The following is an 18,432-nucleotide window of genomic DNA, read 5'->3' as shown; positions in this document are numbered from 1 at the left end:
CTCGGCTGCTCTCCTCCCGGCCCGGGTGGGTGCCCAGACCCGTTGCGCGGAGCGGCCAGAGCGGCCGGCAGGGGGAGCCCAGCCCCGTCCTGGGACGCAGCCCGGCCTCGCGGCTCCGCCAGCGCCCCAGCCGCCCTGCCGCCGTGCCGCCCTGACGTCCCCGGAGTGCAGCTGCCGCCGGGCGAGGGGCGCGCAGCCCTTTGTCCCCACCTCTCCCTCCTTGAGCGCGTGCAGCGCCCCAGCCCCGCGCGACCCACAGAGCGCACAGCGCCGTTCACTTCGCTTTGTAGCGTTTTATTGTTTTCTCGCGTTTTTGTCGTTTCGTTCTCGCTCCGGGGCGAAAAGTGAAAACCTGAGGTGGAGCCCGCGGGCCGGGGGAGCCAAACCCGGGCGGAGGGGCCGAGGGGTCGGGGGGGCCGGCGGGGTGGTGGCTCCTCCAGGGTTCTGGGCCTTCTCCCGCAGCCAAGGGCCCCCCAAGCCCTGTACAATATAGATGCTCATGTAAAATGAAAAAAATTTTTAAATGTATGAGTTAATCTCTAAATATATGTACACAGCAATGTACACCTTTGAATAAATTAATACCAATTTGCATATTCTGGGAACCTTAAAGCTTATTTACACAAATTACCATTTATTTCATAAATATCTTTCTTTTCCCCCTGGGGACTCAAGGCAGAGAAGTGCCACTCCCTCCGTTGACCAGGGCTGGGAGGGGGGCCTGTCTCTTCAGGGAAGAGGTGGGGAGACTTAACAGGTTCCCTCCCAGCTCAGGTCTACACTGACTTCAGTCGTAACTGGTTCCAGCATCCCTCAACCCAGTTTTCTCACGCGGTCTAGGCCCAAGGTCCAGGGCTCTGGGACTCCCTCCGATGCTCCCACCCCTGGCCCCTGCACCTTCTGGCTTCTGCAGGGACCGCCGGGCCCTGGATGAGGCCTCTCCCACCTCGCTGGAAGACCAGAGACACCTTCGGATGCCACCTTGACGCTGGAGCGGATCTGGACCTAGCCCAGCAGCCCCCAAGTGACTGTGTTTCCGGCAGCCTGATCCTTGTTGAGGCCCAGGGAAGTGTCCCAGGCCCCGACTTGCCAGACGAGGCTCTATTCCGGCTGCTGCAGCCCACTTTTCTCCTTTATTTCAATAAATACCCATTCTATGCTGTACACGTCCCAAGCAGCAGGGGCAGGCAGCCCGGGTGGCCTGCGTGGCAGGGGAGCAGCTGGGCAGCCCCTCACTTGGGCGACTCCCGACCTGGGGAGAGGGCTCGCTGGCTCTCCAGCCCACTCACCAGTCTCTGGATACTCTGCAGTTCATTGGCTGCCTCCTTGGCCGAGCCACTGGGCGACAGGGCACCGCGGGATGAGGCCCCTACTTTGCGGAGAGCCAGCTCGGGCAGGGGGCTAGGCTCCCGGCTGTTTCCGCCAGCAGCCTTGGAGCCGTCGGAGGCCAGCCCGGTGGTGAGGAGGCTAGTGCTAGGCGGGATGGTGACCGGGATCTGATAGGGGCTGAAACGCAGTCGGGGCCGGGCACTGCCCAGGAAGGGGCTCCGGGACAGGGAGCCGGCGGCTGCGGCGGCGGCAGCTGCAGCACTAGTGGCAGGCAAAGCCGAGGCAGCTGCGGCTGCTGCTGCCATGTAGGTGTAGGGGTAGGGGAAGAGGCCTCCGAAAGTGGGCATTGGAATTCCCTGGAAGAAACAGAACAAGACAAGGGTTAGACATCTTGCCTGAAGTCTTTCTGAAGGTGGGCTGGGTGCTGGGGTAGTGCTATCCCCTGGACACCGTGCCCTGCTGTTTTAGGGTTGTAAAACCACAACTTGCATAACTATAACCACAGGCAGCACAGGTAAGCATGAGCCAGTGTGCCTGTGGCCAAAGCCAGTTAGAAGAGTGAGATCGCTTCAGGCTACCATGCAAAGGCCTGCCATCAAGTTCTGTGCTGGGCATTACAGCAGAGGTAATGGAAAGGATATTCCAGGTGACTGCACTAGCATGGGTGAAGGCCTTGAGGGAGAAAACGGGGCAGGCATAGGGCTAGGTGGCAAACAGGCAGCTTTGGGTGTCTTGGAGGTTCTGTTCATTGAGAACAGTGTCCTCGCCACCCCTCCTATCTGCAGGCTCTGAAGGGCAGAGGGCACACACGCTGGGGAAGGCACTTTGCAAAGTCTCCTTCTGCCTGCTTATGGTTCTCCTGCCTGGGCCAGGAGGAGGACACAGGTGCCAACCAGTTCATAAACTGGCCTGAAAGTTCTACAGCAAATGCCTGGCAGCACCTCACTGGCAGCTGAGGAAGGAATGCAGTCTTTGCCTGTGAAGGGCACAGCAGCCAGGAACTCCTGGACAAGCATCTTCCTGAGTTCATGAGGTCTGGCTGGTGCACGGCCTGACCTTTGAGATAATGGCTTACTCCCCAGAGCCAGTGGGTATGGGGAGGAGGGCAGCGGGCTGATGATTGCGGTGGGCTCCCAGGGAGCCTCAGGCCTGGCTCAAGCAGGAAGAAGAAAAGAGGCAGCTTCCTCAGGCCTGAGAAAATACCCCCTCCTGAGAGAGTCAGGTCCCACTGGGCATTTCAGACCTGGCATCCCAGGTTGGGAGGAAGGAGGGAGGCTTCGGTTCTCTTGGGATTTGGCTCTACCGGATGTCTGGGATGGGCTGCACTGGCCTGGGAATGTAACCACCAGCAGCCCTACCAACGGATGCCTCCCAGGTGCTGGTATTCTCACCCGGGCCATGCACCTGTTGGCCAGGCTGTGTCTAGAAGCCCTGACTTCCTCATGACCTCTGTGATGCCGGTGATCAATACCAGTTTGTCTGGGGAGGAGGCATTCACATACACAAATAATCAGGGGTGCAGATTAAACCTCTGGGCCCTGAACTTTCTCCAGAGGCTTCCCTTCCAGCCCAGAGCCCCAGATGAGTGATGGTGATACCTCAAACACTCCACACACCCTAACACCGAGCTGTGTGTAAAACTCATTTCAGAATCGCCTGCCTTCCCAACCCCCTCCCAACCCAACTTTTAAAATATTTGCTGCTGAAGCAAAGGAGCTTTCTCAGACCTGAACTGCTATTTTCCTTCCCTTGAGATAAGATCTCAGGGGTTCCATTTGCCAGAAACCTCAGAGGGAAGAAAATGAATGAAGAGATTCCAAATCTTTCCACAGGGAATATTCCACCCAAGCAACCAAAGAGGCCACTGTCCCCATCGGATCTCCTTACTGCGCCCCAGCCACATTTTCATCAACACTCCCCTGGGAGCTCGGAATTTCAATGGGGCCTGAGGAGCTGAGTTCTCATCCCTGATGTGTGGCTGGGGGTGCTGGGAACTCAAGGTAGGGGAAAGACCAGACTTGTCCTTCGCCAGGACAGAGGATTTCATAGAAGGCCTGGGAGGGACCAGAGATCTCTGGGAGGGCTGGTGGTCAACTGTCCAGAAAATAATGCAAATGTTCCTCCTCCCTTTGTCTGTCTGGCCACCTTAGCCTTTCAGAATGGACAGGAAGCCAAAGGTCTTTTTTCTCAAGAAAAATGTCCTGAGGCCAGGAGAGAAGACTTCACAAGCCAGGGGTGGCCCTGGTCTGTGAGGGTCAGAAGAGTCTCGATGGGCACCGCACTCCTCGCTGGGGCTATAGGGAAGGAAGCAGGCCCAGAGAGGGTCAGGGACTTGCCAAAGGTCACACGGGAGTCAGAAGCGGCGCCCTGGCCAGACCCTGGACTTACAACACAGTCCTCGTCTCTCAGAACCCAGGTGTCCTAAAGGGCATCCCGGGGCCTCCCCTGGATGGAGTTCTTGCCTGCCAGAGGCTCCCAGCGACCCTGGCACCCCTCGGGCCCTCCGCTGGCCTCGCCGCCAGCTCCTTGGGCCTTCTCCCTCGCTGGCGCTGCCGCGGGGTCACAGGCCTTACCTGAGATGCCAGCATGTGCTGGGAGAGGTGGAACGGGAAGGGCGCGGCGGTGCTCGCTGCGCTGGCCGCGGGACCCAGCCCGCCTGCGTCCAGCCCCGCGGCGGTCCCAGGCCCGCCGCCTCCGCCGTTGCCGCCGCCTGCCACCGAGGCCAGCAGGTGACCCATGCCCATGGCGGAGAAGGCGCCAGGGCCCATGGTGAACTGTCCAGGGTGCAGGAAGAGCGGCTGGCCGGCTCCCAGCGGCCCAAAGAACTGCTGCCCGTGCAAGTGGCTGGAAAAGGCCAGGCCGGGCAGGTGTCCGGCGCCCAGGGGGGACGCACTGTCTGTCTGCACCACCAGCGGCGCCAGGCCCTGCTCCTTGCCCTCGGCCGCCTCCTTGCGTCCGTCGTCCTTCCTCCGAGTTTCGGCGCGCTCCTTCTCCAGGCTCCGCAGGCCGAACGGGCCGTCCCCGCCGCTCTCGGCCGGCTCCTTGCCCCTCTCGGGACTGCGCCGCTCCCGGGCGCGCTCGGGTTCGGTCAAGCGAGTGGGGCTGGCGCTGTCTGGAGCCGGGCTGCGGCCTAGCGGCGCCCCCGCACGCTCCTCGCTCAAACGCTCAGGCTCCGGGTCGCTGTCCGCGGCGCACGACTTCTCCTCAGCTGCGGGGAGAGGGCGCGCGGATTACAGGGGCCTGGGCGGAGGCCGACGAGCAGCATCAGGGACACTCGGGAAGGGCTGCTCTCGGGGAGGCCGAGTCGGAGGAGCTGCTGGAGTCGGGCAAGGGGCAGCTGCAGGTCACCTAATCCAAGACCCCAGATTTACAGTGGAAGGAACCCAGCCCTTGAGAGGAAACCCTACAGCCATAGAATTACACGGCGCCCAAGGGGCCAGGCTCGGAGTCCGGCCGGATCTTCTGGCTACCGGGGACCGCCCTCGTAGGGGAGTCCCGGGACGGAAACCCCACCCCAGACACTCGCTGACGTTTGCTTCCTGGCCTTTCAGATTAGCGGGTGGCTCAGCAAAAGACCAGCCCAGCGACCTGAGGACCACCCCCCCTCCCAACTCCCTCTCCCTCCTCCGGTCCGACCCTCACCTCGGGCCCGGTGCAGGCGCAGGGGACTGGGCGCTGCGCCCGGGGAGGTGGGTGGTTCCCGCGGGGGGGGAGGGTCGCACGACGAGGCGTCCGACTCCGCGCCATCGCGCTCGGGTTTGCAGTGCTCCTCGTACAAGCGCAGAGACGGCAGCGTCAGCTGCTTCCTGGGGATGAGCGGAGGAACCAGGTCAGCTGGGAGCCCATCCCTCCATCCCTCCTGCTCGCTGCTCCCGCGGGCACCCGCCACAGGGCTGCTGTCCTCGCCCCCTCACCTTTTCTCCCGCCGGCCGTTCCCGGTGTCCCGGAAGCCCTTGGCAAAGGGGTTGTTGTCGATCTTCAGCTGTGTGATCTGCGGGGACCAAGGGGGCGGCGCTAAGTCAGGCCTTGGCTCTTCCAGCCTGGTCGGGGGCACCCCGAGGTCAGCGGCTGCTGGCCGCAGAGGGAAGACCCGGGGAGCGTCCACTTGGTACCCACCCGCCTGGGATGGGACGCCGGTGGGAGGGCCTCGCGGAAAGCGACGGGGTCTGTCCTCCAAAAACTTCATTCGAGGAATTATCCCTAGACAGGCCCACACAGGCCTAAAGCAGTGCCGCAGTGTCGGAACCAGCCCAAGCATCCACACCCGCCCGCGGGCTTGCGCAAGTTAAACGACTCCGCACCCGAGCAGGCGCGCACTGAGACTACAGTTCACACGCAAGGCTGCAGGTACACCCAAAGCCAAATCACATTCACGGGCCCGCATACACGCAAGTGTGCACAGACAGAACAAGCGCCTACAGAACCAAACGAATTCACACGCCTCCACAGGTATCCAACACACCCCAAACGGAGCACGCACAGCCCAGCGTACACCTTGGTTCACAAAGCCACGACGACCGGCACGGACACTCATACCCTCTCTTTCACTCGACAGTGGCGCACAAGGGCACAGGCCTAGAGGGTTGATGCTCTGCCCCACTAGAACAAGGGTGGAGAAGCCGCAAACAGAAAAAGCCCTTTGATTGTAAGGAAATTCTCTAAGCGCCTCCCAAGGGGTCTGGGGCCTGGACTGACCCAGAGCACTAGCCAGGGGTGCTTTGCGGGGCTGTGTCACCTGTCCCACCCTCTGGCTCCCCCGAGAGAGTGAAAACTGGGCCCCGGGTTCTGAGCATCGGTACAGCCTGGGCAGATTGCCTCGGGCGCCCTCTCTTCGTTTACATTCTCATTCCCGAGCCAAGAAATAAACGAATAAAATGTAAAAATGTCAGCGCGGGCCCGGAGACTCAGCTAATTGCTAAGTAAACATCTCCACCCGAACGAGGGCCCAGCTGTTCGCTCGCCCCAGGGGAGCCTGTGTGTGCGCGCGGTGGGCTTGAGAGGGCGCCTTGAGGACTTCCATGGGTGCTGCGCGTGCGGATGCGAGGCTCGGTGCTAGGGGGCGGGCCGCAAGCGCGCAGATCCCGTGCGGGGGGCTTCGGGGGCGATGAACGGACGGTTGGGCCTGCACGTGTTGAGGGGCGTCAGTGCAGGGGCTGAGCCCACCGCCCGCCGCGCGCACCTTGTCATTCTGGTAGGCAGTGACGGCGATGAAGTCTGTCTCCGGGAACACGTAGGTGCGGAAGGTGCTGTACGGCAGCTTCAGGATGTCGTTGGCTCGCACTATGTGGAAGCGCGGCTGGTACTTGTGCATGGAGTTTAGGATGGTCTGCGGGGAGGGTGGGGGTCAGCCGGCAGCCGCCAGCCTCGGCCTCAGCTTTTCTATTCTTTGGGTACCTGACCTCTTCCTCTCCACTTCTCTGTCTCTGTCTCTGTCTCCCTCTGTCTCTCTCCCTCTCTCTCTCTCTCTCTCGGTTCTTCCTCTTCCCCATTTTCTCCTGTCTCTGCTCTTTTCTCACCCTTATTTCTTTTTCTTCTACTTTTCCTCTCGCTTTTTTTTTTTCACAGCTTCTCTTTCTCTTGCCATTAAAAAAATATTTCCCGGTTGGAAACAGAAATGAGACAGAGTAAAAACGAAACGAAACAAAACAAAACAAAAACAACAACGACCCCTCCCCCCAAAGAAAATCCAAACAAAATAAAACAAAACAGAGCCCTACAATTCCACTCTTAACACTCTCTTCCTTTCTGGCACTGGTAAGCCCCCTAACCCCACAGAGAGGAGATTCCAACCTTCGGGGGCTCACCAACTGCCCTACCTCAGAATGGGCAGTTCCTTTTGCCCTATGAAACACCACCCCCCGTTCGCTGGGGCCTTGCTCAGGCATAAATGGAGAGAACCCCCAAACCCTCTCCTTCTAGTTGGGCATCTGCCTGTGGGAGGAGGGAAAGGTCTTAGGGAGGCTGGGGGGTAGGTGGGGAGGGTGGTTTAACTTTTAAATCCCCTAGTCTTGGGGGAGGGCCAGGGACGCGGGTCTTGGCAGAAAGGTGATGGACAAGTTGAGGTCATGGGCAGGTCTTCCAAGCTTGGCACCTACAGGCCAAGAGCAGGGTGACCTCCGTGGCCCAGCACTGCAGACCCAGTCCTGGCAGCACCTGCCTCCCTCTTGACCATAGGAGGGGCCCTCCACGGCCTGACGAACTGAGATTGTGAGCTGCCAGCCACCGACCCCACCATTTCCCAGGCTGGCAGAGGAGAGCCCTGGGGCCCAGGCCCAGCCCACGTAGGCCACAGGGCAGTGACCCGGGCAGGGGCACTCTGGGGGCTTGCCCGGCGCTTCCCCCTGGGAGATCCTGCCGCCCTGCTTTCCTGCTCAGCTGCAGTGCTGGGTCAACAATCTCTTGCACCGTCCCCACCCTGCCCCAACACTCACGAAGCCGTGCTTGTCAGAGATGTTGTTGGTCAGCTTCAGCTTGTGGAAGGCCACAGGCTTGGCCATCCACTGCTCCCCCGTGGCCGGGCTGTCTGGGTGGATGTACATGCGTTTGGGCATCTCAGGGTCAGCCTTGCCCGCCACCATCCAGCGCGAGTTGTGGAACTTATAGCGGCAATCGTCAGCGGCCACAATGTCCATCAGCAGGATGTACTTGGCCTTCTTGTCCAGGCCGCTGACTCGCACCTTGAAGGGGGGGAACATCCGCCTGGGAGGGAGGGAAGGGAGGAGATGCCATTGGAACCGGCTGTTCTAGGTCCGAGGACCCCTCTCCTCTTTATCCCTCCTCGTTGCGCACACCGCTGCCGCCTGGCTGTTTCCCCTGTGGTCGGCTACTCTGCCCTCTCATCACTGCCCGGAAGCCCCCACCTGTGGTTGTTGCTCCCAGGAGATGCCATTTCTGCCTGTCAGACCCTCTCTTAAACGGCCTCCCTTAGGCCTTGTGCTCAGATCTGGGGACCCTCTTTCTCCCTGATCTGAGATGAAAGCTGATGCTCAGGAGAGAAGTCTAGGCCCTCTAGAAATATTCTCGCTTCTCCTGAATCTCCCCGAAATTCGTTCAGGGGAAATACCCACTTGGGACGGAAGCTCCCAGAAATAAATTTGGAGGATGTTTGTATTGGGAACTGGGCTACAGAGCCTGATAAGACATCCTGGCCGTGCAGTTCGGGGGAAGAGGGTGAACCCGAGGCCTGGATTCTCGGTGGCTGAGTCGAAGGGTGGAGGGGCCGGGGCTGTGGCTTTCTTCAGGCTTTAAGGCCTGGGGCGGCAGATGAGTCCAGGGCTCGGATGCCCGCGGTTGAGAAAGGGCTCCCAGCCCGGTGAGGCGGAGGGCTCGGCTGACCCGGGGCTCGCTGCCAGGAACCGAGCGACCGGCCTGGGGCTAGCTGGGCGCAGGTCCCACTAGGGGCTTCGGGGGTCGGAGCAGAGTCTGGGAGAGGCTGAATTTCCCCCGAGCTCGGAGACGGACCCGGACGCAGAAGAGCGAGAGCGCGGGGCGGAGGAGACCGCCAGGGTCAAGCCGCGGGGCCTCCTCTGCGCTGGGACTCAGAACGATTGGGGCTATTCTTTAGCAGTATGTTTTCGTTTTATTTCTTTCGGAGGATTTTAGCGTTTTCGTTTAAAAAAAATCGCTCCGGTGCCAAACGAGAAAAGTCAACTTGGTTGTCCGTGGAAGCGAAGCGTGGCGTCAGGGCCAGAGCCTGGAGGCGGGAGCCGGGAGCCGGGAGCCGGGAGTCCCCGGCTCTGCTCTGATCCGTGCGGTCCCGTGCCCCAGCCCGCCCGCTCGCCCGCGCGCCCTCCAGCCCGCCGGCAGCCCTACCTCCCGGACTTGGTGATGACCATCTCCGTGCCTAGCTTGTGGAACTGGTCCCACAGCTCCTTGGCCTCCAGCGTCACCTTGGGGTCGTCCTCCACCTCGTCTTCTGGCTCCAGGCTCTTGAGCGAGCGCAGATGCGCGGCGGGCGGGTGCGGGCCCAGTGCCGAGACGTGCAGCCCCGCCTCGGCCGCTGCTGCTGCCGCCGCCGCCGCGGCCGCCGCCCCCGCCAGGCCTGGGTCGGGCAGCGGCTTGGCCAGCGCGCCGGGCGGCAGCGCGAGTGCCGGGAAGAAGGAGGGCTGCGCCGCCGCCAGGAAGGCGGACATGGGGAAGTCGGCGGGCCGTGGCGCGTGGAACGGGTGGTAAGCCATGGCGCTGGCCGTCAGCGCCGGCTCTCTCATCGGGACATCCGGCCCAGGCGCCCGGGGGCCGGGGCCGGGGGCGCGCGGCTCGGACCCCCGGCCCGGGCGGCGGCGCGCGCGGAGGACGGACGACCCGGGTGGCGGGCGCAGCAGCTGCTCCTCCGGGCTCCCCGTCCGGCGCACCGCAAGGGGCACCGGGCTCTGTGCGCGGGGGCGGCGGGGGCTCTGCGCGGGGCCGGGCTGGGCTGGGCTGGGCTGGCCCGCTCCGGCGCCGGGGACCACGCGCGACTGGTTAGATCTTGTCGTGATCTCTGGAAAACTGTGACTATCTCACATGTCCTGCCCAGCTCGGATCCCCTGCGCTAACGAGCCAGGCCCCCCTTGATTGCTGATTTTACGCTTTTTGGACCAATTGTGGGTCTCCGGGGGCGGGGTTTTGACAGCTCAGGCCAAGCTCCGGCCGGGAGGGGGGGGCCTGGGAGAAGGTGTCGGAAGCCTCAGCAGTAAGAAAACATGTCAACAGAATAAAATCTTAACCAATGACGGGCCGCCGGGCCCCGAGACCCCTCCTCCTGCCCCGGCCCCCACCGCCCGCCCGCGCCTGCGGCTGCCTGCGCGGGACTGGAGAGCGCGGAGGGCCGACCTGACCCGCCGAAAGGGCCTGAGGCGAGGGGAGCCCGGGTCCCGGGGCCTTGGGGAAGGACCCGCAGCCGCACGCCGGCCCCAAGTGCAAAGCATTGACACGACCCCGAGAGGAGAGGGGGCGCCCTCCTTCTCCCGCGCCTGGAGGCCCGGCCGCTCTGTGTCCGAGCCCCAGCCTGGCCTCCGACCCAGCTCCCGGTCGTGGCGCCGCCTGGGGGTCCCTGCGCCCCGGAAAGAGACAGCAGGCACTGGAAAGCGAGGCCGGTGGGCGGGCGAGTCGGGAGGCTCGGGCGGCCGAGGTCCGGGAGCGGATCCCAGGTGGCGGGAGCTGGTGAGTGGAGCCATGGCCGAGCCCTGCTGGGGCCGACGCGGGAGGGAGCGGGACGCGGCCTTGCGCTGGGAAAATGTGGGGACCCCCTACCCGCGCCCGCCTTCACCGGAAGACTCGGAAGGAACCTGGAGTTCTCCGCAGGCCCGGGCCCCGCCCTGAGCTTTCCAGCGGCCGGGAGGAGAGGGTCCTCGGGGCTAGGAAGGTGAGCGCACCTTTCGCTGAGCACAGGGCGGCACTGCGCGGGCGGACCCCGGATTCTCCACCCGCGACCCAACGAATTTTCGCCCTATCCGGTACCGGAGACGAAAGTCTCCTTCATCCGAAATACCGGCTTCCTCTCTTCGCCCTGCCAACCACTTTTTTAGTTTGTTCTCATCTCTCGGAAGCGCACGTCTCCTAAGTTAAGAAGTGCTGAGTAACGCGTGCGGAAGTTGGGGTGTCTGCGAGCACCTGTGATTGAAGCCCCCTCTTCCGTGATCAGTCTTCGGCTTCTGTCTTCCGGCAGCCCCAGTTCCACCCCCCCATGAAGTGGTGTGTGTGTGTGTGTGTGTGTGTGTTTCGGGCCCCGTGTGGTGCCCTCTGTGCGCAGCGAGAGCTGTAACTCAAGGTGTGCACGGGGAGAGTGAAGCGACCACGCACCTGCTTCCAGTCGGGCTCGGGCGCGAAAACTCAGGCTGATTCCTGAAGGTCGTGTTCTGAAGGAAAAGACAGAGCATGCACTAGCCACGGGTGACATTCCCACCCGTACAACAGCGTGGTGGGCGCGTACATCCCACATCCAACACTGACCCATGCAGGCGCCCGCCCGCTGCGTACACCGGTCGCAGGGCACCTCGTTGTTGAACGTTGGGAGCAGCGTTTGAAGGCCGGATCTCTCCTGGCAGTGCGGATTCGGGACCGGCGGAAGCAGTTTGGCTCTGCGACCGTTTTCCCTACTTTTCGGGACCGACCCCAGGGCCCTCACAACTCCTCATCACCGCACATGTGAGCGCCGCCCCCACAGGGTTTTCTCCACGACCTCGTTCTTGGCTGGGTCGCACCTCTCTTAGTACCTCCTCTCTGGCCAGAACGAATCTTTGACTCCGCGCTGCGCAGTCTACGCAGACGGGGCAGGATCCATTGCAGTTTTCCACAGGCAAATACCTGCCGGCTCCACCTTAGGCGAGATGTGGCCCCTCGGGGAGGGACCCGTTGGGGACACGTTTGCGCAGCCGGTGAGGTGACCAGATAATAACCAGGGCAGCTTTCCTTAGCCGGTAACCCAGGTACCGGCCTAGGAATCCGTGAATACATTTGCAAAGTCGTGTGTGTGTATAGACACATACTTTTGTCCTTGTAAGAGTATGTGCACATCTAAATGTGTGCGTTTTAGACGTTAGTCCATTTCATTAGTCCATCCATAGCTGGTCCAGGGGTCCGAGGCCTGAAGAGTTTGAAACACTCAGGCCTGGGTTATTTGACCGAGAAACCTGGCGGCGACAGTGCGGCGGCTGCATCTGGGGACGGCGACCCCACCTACAGTGGCATCGACCTTCCCTCTGGCTTTCCGGGGCTCTGTCCGGGCCAGGATCCCACCACTCGCCCCGCCCCGCGGTCCCGCAATCACCACAAGGTCCTGCTGCAGCCGCACTGAAGAGTCTGTAGCGACCCCCAGCCAAACTCTCCAGCTAGGAATGCCCGAGGCTCATCGAAAGCTGGCGCTGGGGAGGCCTGGGCGGCCCTGGAGCGGCGCCGTGCGGCCTCCGCTGGGCCCCTCCCCCGCCTAGGCCGGCCCCATCCCCCTTCCCAGGAACCCGCGCCCCTGGCTGAGTCCCCGGGCCCGAGTGTGCGTGTTCCTTTAAGAGGCCCCGGGGGGCGCCTCGCGGGCCGCCCGGGGCTGGAGGGGGAGGGCGCGGGCGGGGGCGGCTGGCGCCAGGCGGCCGAGGCTCCACAACAAAGCTCCGGCCCCTGTCACTTCGCATCGGCCGGGTCCCGCAGACAGGCGGGGGACGCGCGCTCGGCCGCCCCTCCCTCTCGCAGGCGGTCTCTGGCCAGGGCGTCGGGCGGGCTTGGGCTGGTGGCGCGCGGTCTGTGCTCCCCGCGCTTCCCGCAACAGTGAAAGGGGGCGGGAGCGGGGACGGCCTGGGCCGGGTGGGGCCGCGGTCCTGAGCCTGGCGTGGCTGCCCTTCCGTCCTCTGGCCCCGTCACCTCTCGCAGGGTTAAGGGGCACCGCTGGGACCTTCCCCGGGTTGAGCCTCGGAGGTGGCAGGGGGTCCCCGCCGCTTCCTCCTCTGTGTGCAGGGCCGGGGTTACGTGAGCCCGCGGGCAGTGGGCAGCAGGAAGCTCGGGCTGTGCGGCCGCGTGGCAGAGCGGACGACGGACGTGCGTCCGAGTGACGGGGCCCGGGCTGCAGATTGGCTTAAGCTCTCGGTGGCAGACGAATGTGCCCAGGCTAAGCTCAGGGGACGTGTGTGGCCCCGTGCTATGGGCCCGCTGTGAAGGTGCCGCCGGGCCGTCGGTCACTGCCTGGACGTGGGGAGTGTGGGGGTGAAGGACACTCCCTGGACAGAGTCGCTTCCCATCACGGCTTCCCCGCCGGACCGCACCTCCCGGAGCCCTGGCGCCAGCCAGCCCGGTTTAGCGGCCGGGCCGGGCTCCCCCGCGGTCCCAGGTCTGGTTGGGGTGGGGGCCGCGGCCTCGGTGACCCCAGCCCGCAGCGGCCCGGTCCGTCCCGTCCACTTAAACAAATTGCCGCTGACAGGCGCGCAGTCTCTCTGGAGCCGCCGCCCGCCCGTCGCCTACCTCCCGTCCCAATTATCCCGCGCGGTATCGGGCCAACTGGCTGGGATGGGGCGGGGGACGCGGGGAGAGCGTGTGACTCGACTCCCTCCTGGTCGCGGGGTGGCCCCAGGAAGCGTCTCCGCAGCCACGGCCTGTGTGGCCCAGTCCCTGGTCTTCCCGGCGGATGCGAGGGCAAGGCCCAGCCTGGCAGCTGTGGGCCCGGGGAGGGCGTCGTTCTGCACCTAAGGGCGAGATCACGCGGCCGAGAACCAAGGCCGCATCCCCGATGGACTTAAGGTGACTTTCCCAGAGTTCTGGGGAATCCCGTAACCCGGGGAGCTGCAGACGACTCACTGGCCCGGGGCCGCGGTTCCGCGGGTGGCGGCTGTACGCTTGAGACACCTGGTCCGCAGAAGTGAGGTGCGCGTCTGTGAACCTTCGTGCGTTGGATGTGCATGGAGGCGAGATCATGGTTATGGATGTCTGGGATCACGGGAGCGTGAACGGGGCGATCGACTGAGTGGCTTGAGAGACGGGGTAGAGCGCAGGAAGAACCCCTAGGACGGGCCCACCTGCGACGGGCGGGGAGTGGGGGTTGCCGGCGCGCTCACAGGCTCTGGGTTCGCGTTCGGAAACGCTTTCGCAAGGAGCGGGTTGGGATTCCCCGGAGCAGCGCAGTGACAGCGTGTCACAATCCGGCCTCCAGCTGTGCTGCCTCCGCCCTTCCCATTCCTGCTAAGGCGCATCTGGCCTGGCTGTCAACTTCCCCTCGAACCACGGGTTTGCCTTGTGGACCCGCAGCTTCCCCTCTGCCTGCTTCTGCTCTGTCGCGCCTTCGGGAAGGGCATGCTGCTCTCTCCCCACCACTCCCTCCTATACACATGAGGACCCTGAATCCCAGACATGCAGTCATGTACCCAAGGCCACGTACCTGCTGGTGGCAGAGCTGGGATGGGACCCTGGGACCTTAAAGAGAGCAAGTCCAAACCCACTCGTAAGAAGCCGGTGCTGCTGAGCTGCCTACCCCTGCTCCTACAGCAAGGTGATCCTGAGATGCCAGGGCTGCCACCCTCCCCTGGGCTCTTGCTCTGAATTCGAGACATACAGGATGCACTGTCCCTTTGCCTCTAGAGCCTCCAGTTCTAGGTCTGCAGTGGGAGGGCTGCCTTCCAGCTACACAGGGGCAAGGGAGCAGCTGCAAATTCAGTCTCTCAGCCCGGGCAGGAAGCCTGATGGAGTCCAGATGGGGATCAGCGGGGTCAGTGTCCTGGATGGGATAGGGGCACAGGACAGGGAGGTCAGTTCGGATTTGGGTCCCTGTAAGGGAACTGGCCAGGGTGTGAAGCAGCCAGGTGCAGACAGGGATCGGCTCACTAGGCGTGTGACTTTGTGACCCTGGGCAAGGCCCTGCCCTTCTCTGGGGTTCAGGCTTGCTTGTCATCTGCCAAAAAATGAGGATCGAACAGAACTCTCAGGTACTTTCTAGTTTCATGAGTCCCTGAATTGTGAAAATAAAAAATTACCACTGAGAAACCATATCCACTTCCAGACTGGTGGCTGCCTGGCCTGGCCTCTCTGCTGCTTTACAGAGGGGCTGGCCCTGGTGTTTGAGCTTGTGTGCTTGAAGTGGCCTCAGGCCCACCCGGCCTTTTCTCATCTTAGACTACTCTTGCTCCTTCAGTTGCCACGCTGGCTCCCACCGGCCTCTTTCCAGATCATGAAGATATTTTTCCTTCATCAAATTGAGAGGAAGTCTGTAGTAAAGCTGCCCGTTGACCAGGTAGTGCTGAGAGAATCGGGAGGTCACATGGATTCCTAAAGGTCCCCTGAGCAGCCACAGTTTGATTCCTGTTCTGACGCCTCCCAGGTGATGCCACCATTAGGTCTGCTGGGGCTGGGGGTGAGTCCCAGATTGCCCTGGATGTTATCTGTAGAGGATAGGAAGCGGCTGCTCTGGGGCCAGTGGCCAGTAAGGTCCCCAACCCTGGGGCCCAGCTCTCACTTCCAGCTGATTACAGGCTATGGCAGGCTCCATAACCTCCCCAATTAGCCGGAGGCCAGGCCCAAGGCCTTTCTGATAACCTGAGCTCCAGTGGCAGCCGCTGTGGGGCCAGCTTATCTGGTCTCTCTTATCCTCACCCTTCCCCCACATACTCAAAGAGTTGCCCTGACTTCAAGCAGATGAATAACCAGATTGTCCTGCAAGCTCAGCCTGCAAGTCCAGCCCTACACCCACTACTTTCCCTGCCTGGGGGAGGCCACAGCTGTTTTGCCCCCACTGGAGGAGAAGGGCCGGGCCAGGGAGGACTCTTGACTCTGTAAGCTGCCAGCCAGTTCCCTGAATGGCTGAGAGAGCCCCTGGTAGCAAGGTCTCTGCCACATCCACGTGTCCTGGGGTGGTTTCAGAGGGGCTCATGCTTCCTAGGGCAGCTGAACCCATCCCCGGGAAGACAGGCCATGGGCAGCACGCACACGTAGCCTGGTAGCGCTCTGCTCCTTGTCCCTTTTTGACTGAAACATGGCTGTAGCTGGGGGTAGGGGCAGTGCCAGGCCCATCAATAATTCAGCAAGATGGGGAAAAGCTACAGCTCCTCCAGCACCCCCTACTGCTGGGGCCAGGCTAGTGTTCCCAAGCATGCCTCAGTCCGGCATGTGACTTCTCGCCCTGCAGGTGCTCAGGCAGGAGGGACTGGCTTACGCCACCCTGTGCAGGATCATCTTCTTAGCTTACAGATCCTGGTGTGATTCAACAACCCTCCACCTCTGTCCCCAACTGATCTGGTGGAGGGAACTGAAGATGAAGGCCTCTCAGGCACCATGGATGGGATGGGTGTGTGTGAAGGGGGCAGGGTCCCAGGAGCTGCCCCAGGTCTGGCTGGACAGTTGCATGGGAAGGCCTGTTTGTGAACTCAACTTTTCTATGGCTGTTCCATTAAACTTTACCCCAAAGCACACCTGGCTCTGTGGGTTTCCTTCCATTCTCCAAGGCCTCCCTGGGGTCTCTGGGAAGTGTGGGCCAGAGAAGGGGGCAAAGGACTAGCATTCGTCTCCTTCTTGCTCAACACACCATTTTTTCTCTCTGTTCCCGTCTCCTTGTTGCCACTTACTTTAGGTCCAGAAGTGGTGGTGGTGGGGCGGGGGGACAAAATCAGGAACTTGTCATCTGAAGTTTCCAGCCAGGTTTCATGAGATACCCACCTTCACCTGACCACCCTTCCATCTTCTGAGTTTAAAAAGAGAGGCAATTACAACAAGGTGCCCCCCAGATAAGGCTTTGCCAGACTCTCCCCCGACAGCAACCCACCAGCACATGGCAAGCCCTGTTCCCCAGGGAGGAGGGTCCAACCCCGTGGTACCCCAAGAACTCATTGCCTCTGGTAACAGTCAAGAGGCTTACAGAATGGGCTTAAATCAAGATGCATGCAGAATGGGCTTAAATCAAGCCCCGTCCAAATTCCAGGACAAAAGTTCTTCCCATTCCAATCCTCCACTGACTCCTTCTGCCCCCAAGTTGCACATGAAAGGAGGTGTTGGGATCCGGGGCACTCAGGCCATAGGACTCTGCTCAGCGTTTGGAGAGGACCCTGACCCCAGCAACTCAGGGATGGACACCAATTGCAGCGTGATTTATTGGACAAGACGTGCACTTTTCGACAGGGCCTCAGTAACCACGGTTTCCTTCACTGATCAGCACAGGACCAGGGTAAAGGGGCTTAAAGATAAGAAAGACAAACTTCCCATGAACAGATGGGGAAAGAAAGGAGGAAAAAGAGGCATCTCCTCCCTTCCTCCTTCCTTAGTACTCTGGGCCTCCGTTCACCCCGTGCTGGAGTGGGGCTGACCAAGGGAAGCTGGGGGCAGTGTGTGTCACAGCCAGACATGAGCTGAGGCTGTGACTGTCCACTCAGGGTCAAGATGGCCGGGTGGACCATCAACTCTGTCCCCACTCAGGCCCCCAGATGTGGTCACTGTTCCAGGCCCCCCCCCCACCCACCCCACCGTGGGTATGGTTAAAAAATACAAAAGCGGATCCAATGCAGGATGTCATATGCAAACATACACAGGGACCGAGCTTCTGTAGTCTCTCCTGGCCACAGCCTCCACCGACAGGTGTGGCAGAGGGCAGGTGCGCTGAGGTGCTTGGAGAAGGGTCTCTTCTCCATCCAGGTAGGACGGGCGGCTGCTGTCACTAAGCTTGGGGAAGGTGGTTGATGAAGGAAGAGCAGAGACTGAAGGGTAGGACCAGAGCGGGACTTCTCCCCTCCTCCAGCAGGGGAGGGGGCTGGCCAGTCAGAAGCAGGTTGCTGGTACCTACGGGAAGCCAGTCGGGAAGAGGCTGAGGGGCTGGCTCTCATTGGTGGGCAGCGGAGATCGGTAGCCATCAAAGTTTCTTGGTATGCTGCCGCTGGTGGAGCCTGAGCTGTTACTCAGAGTCTCGATGCTTCCCTCTCGCTGAAGTTCTGCAAGACACAGGAGAGGGCCAGGCCTGGTTAGAGTTGGGTCTGGGGAGTGGGGGCACCATCTGGGCCAGGCTGCCTGCCTTGAGGCACCATTCTGGGTTCACTTGTGTCCTTCTGCAGGGGGATCCCCGCCTGCTCCCTGGATGGGCAGGGGGCAGCTCAGGTCACAGGAAGGCTCAGCCAGGGGTGGGAAAGCCCCCTGGCTGGCTGACTTTGGTGTGAGAGCACGGTCTCCCTGTTGCAGGAAGCCCTTTAGGCCCGAAGCACAGCCACTCTGAGGATGTGTGTGGACGACACAGCTCTTCACGAGCCCGTACTCACGCCTGCACACACTCATGCTCAGCCAGCATGCCCCCAACTCCACAGTGCCTTCTGTCCCGGCTCTACAGGGGAGGCAGGTGGGGAGAAGCCAGGACACAGGAGGGCCTGCAGCATCCCGGCCTGATCTGTCCCCACCTCTCTCCTGCCCTGCCTGTGCCTGGAGCTTCTGCCTGGCTTTGCCACTGACTCATTCACTCATGCTCACCCACACAGTCCGTCTGCTGGCCAGGTCTTGGCTCATCTTTGGCACCTCCTAGCAAGTGTCCTGTTTCCCTGGGAGGGGATGCCTGGTTTGAGAGGGGCCTGTTCCAAGGAAGAGAGGGTCCCTGTTTGCCTGAAGCGCCTCCTTTCTCCTTTCCTCTTAGGCCCCAAGTCTCCTGGAGGCCCCTCAGCATCAACCTGAAGGGCAGGCAGGGAGTCC

At 61.9% G+C, this 18,432-nt stretch overlaps 3 protein-coding genes across 3 annotated transcripts in view; 1 reads left to right on the top strand and 2 right to left on the bottom strand.

Moving 5' to 3' along the window:
* Positions 1–278: 278 nt before the first annotated feature.
* TBX2 (T-box transcription factor 2) lies at positions 279–10,020 on the bottom strand. The gene is made up of 7 exons (XM_032162880.2): positions 9,142–10,020; positions 7,761–8,028; positions 6,509–6,655; positions 5,244–5,320; positions 4,972–5,135; positions 3,903–4,537; positions 279–1,685 (listed from the first exon to the last, which is right to left on the bottom strand). Exons 1-7 carry the CDS (start codon positions 9,534–9,536, stop codon positions 1,233–1,235), a joined length of 2,139 nt encoding a protein of 712 aa, XP_032018771.1. The 5' UTR covers positions 9,537–10,020; the 3' UTR covers positions 279–1,232.
* LOC131384398 (uncharacterized) lies at positions 9,832–17,442 on the top strand. The gene is made up of 5 exons (XM_058445349.1): positions 9,832–9,871; positions 9,941–10,470; positions 15,902–16,193; positions 16,527–16,933; positions 17,398–17,442. Exons 1-5 carry the CDS (start codon positions 9,832–9,834, stop codon positions 17,440–17,442), a joined length of 1,314 nt encoding a protein of 437 aa, XP_058301332.1.
* Positions 16,836–18,432, bottom strand: part of BCAS3 (BCAS3 microtubule associated cell migration factor) — a 703,975-nt gene continuing 702,378 nt past the window's right edge. The window contains exon 26 of the mRNA XM_058445347.1: positions 16,836–17,690. Coding sequence (XP_058301330.1) covers positions 17,542–17,690 — 149 coding nt within the window. The 3' untranslated portion in view covers positions 16,836–17,541. The remainder of the gene's footprint in view (positions 17,691–18,432) is intronic.

The sequence above is a fragment of the Hylobates moloch genome, unplaced genomic scaffold (genome assembly GCF_009828535.3).
Source record: "Hylobates moloch isolate HMO894 unplaced genomic scaffold, HMol_V3 SCAFFOLD_10, whole genome shotgun sequence".
Lineage (NCBI taxonomy): Eukaryota > Metazoa > Chordata > Mammalia > Primates > Hylobatidae > Hylobates > Hylobates moloch.
This window is presented reverse-complemented; position numbering and strand designations above follow the sequence as displayed.

Excerpts from the sequence above, each read along its gene's own strand:
- TBX2 (XM_032162880.2), bottom strand. The coding sequence starts at position 9,536 with ATGAGAGAGCCGGCGCTGACGGCCAGCGCCATGGCTTACCACCCGTTC. Across the intron at positions 6,656-7,760 it reads TCTCTGACAAGCACGGCTTC|ACCATCCTAAACTCCATGCA; the intron begins GTGAGTGTTGGG and ends CCCTCCCCGCAG. Across the intron at positions 5,321-6,508 it reads CTGCCTACCAGAATGACAAG|ATCACACAGCTGAAGATCGA; the intron begins GTGCGCGCGGCG and ends TGGTCCCCGCAG.
- LOC131384398 (XM_058445349.1), top strand. The coding sequence starts at position 9,832 with ATGTCCTGCCCAGCTCGGATCCCCTGCGCTAACGAGCCAG. Across the intron at positions 9,872-9,940 it reads CCCCTGCGCTAACGAGCCAG|CTCAGGCCAAGCTCCGGCCG; the intron begins GCCCCCCTTGAT and ends GGGTTTTGACAG. Across the intron at positions 16,934-17,397 it reads CTGATCAGCACAGGACCAGG|GTAGGACGGGCGGCTGCTGT; the intron begins GTAAAGGGGCTT and ends TTCTCCATCCAG.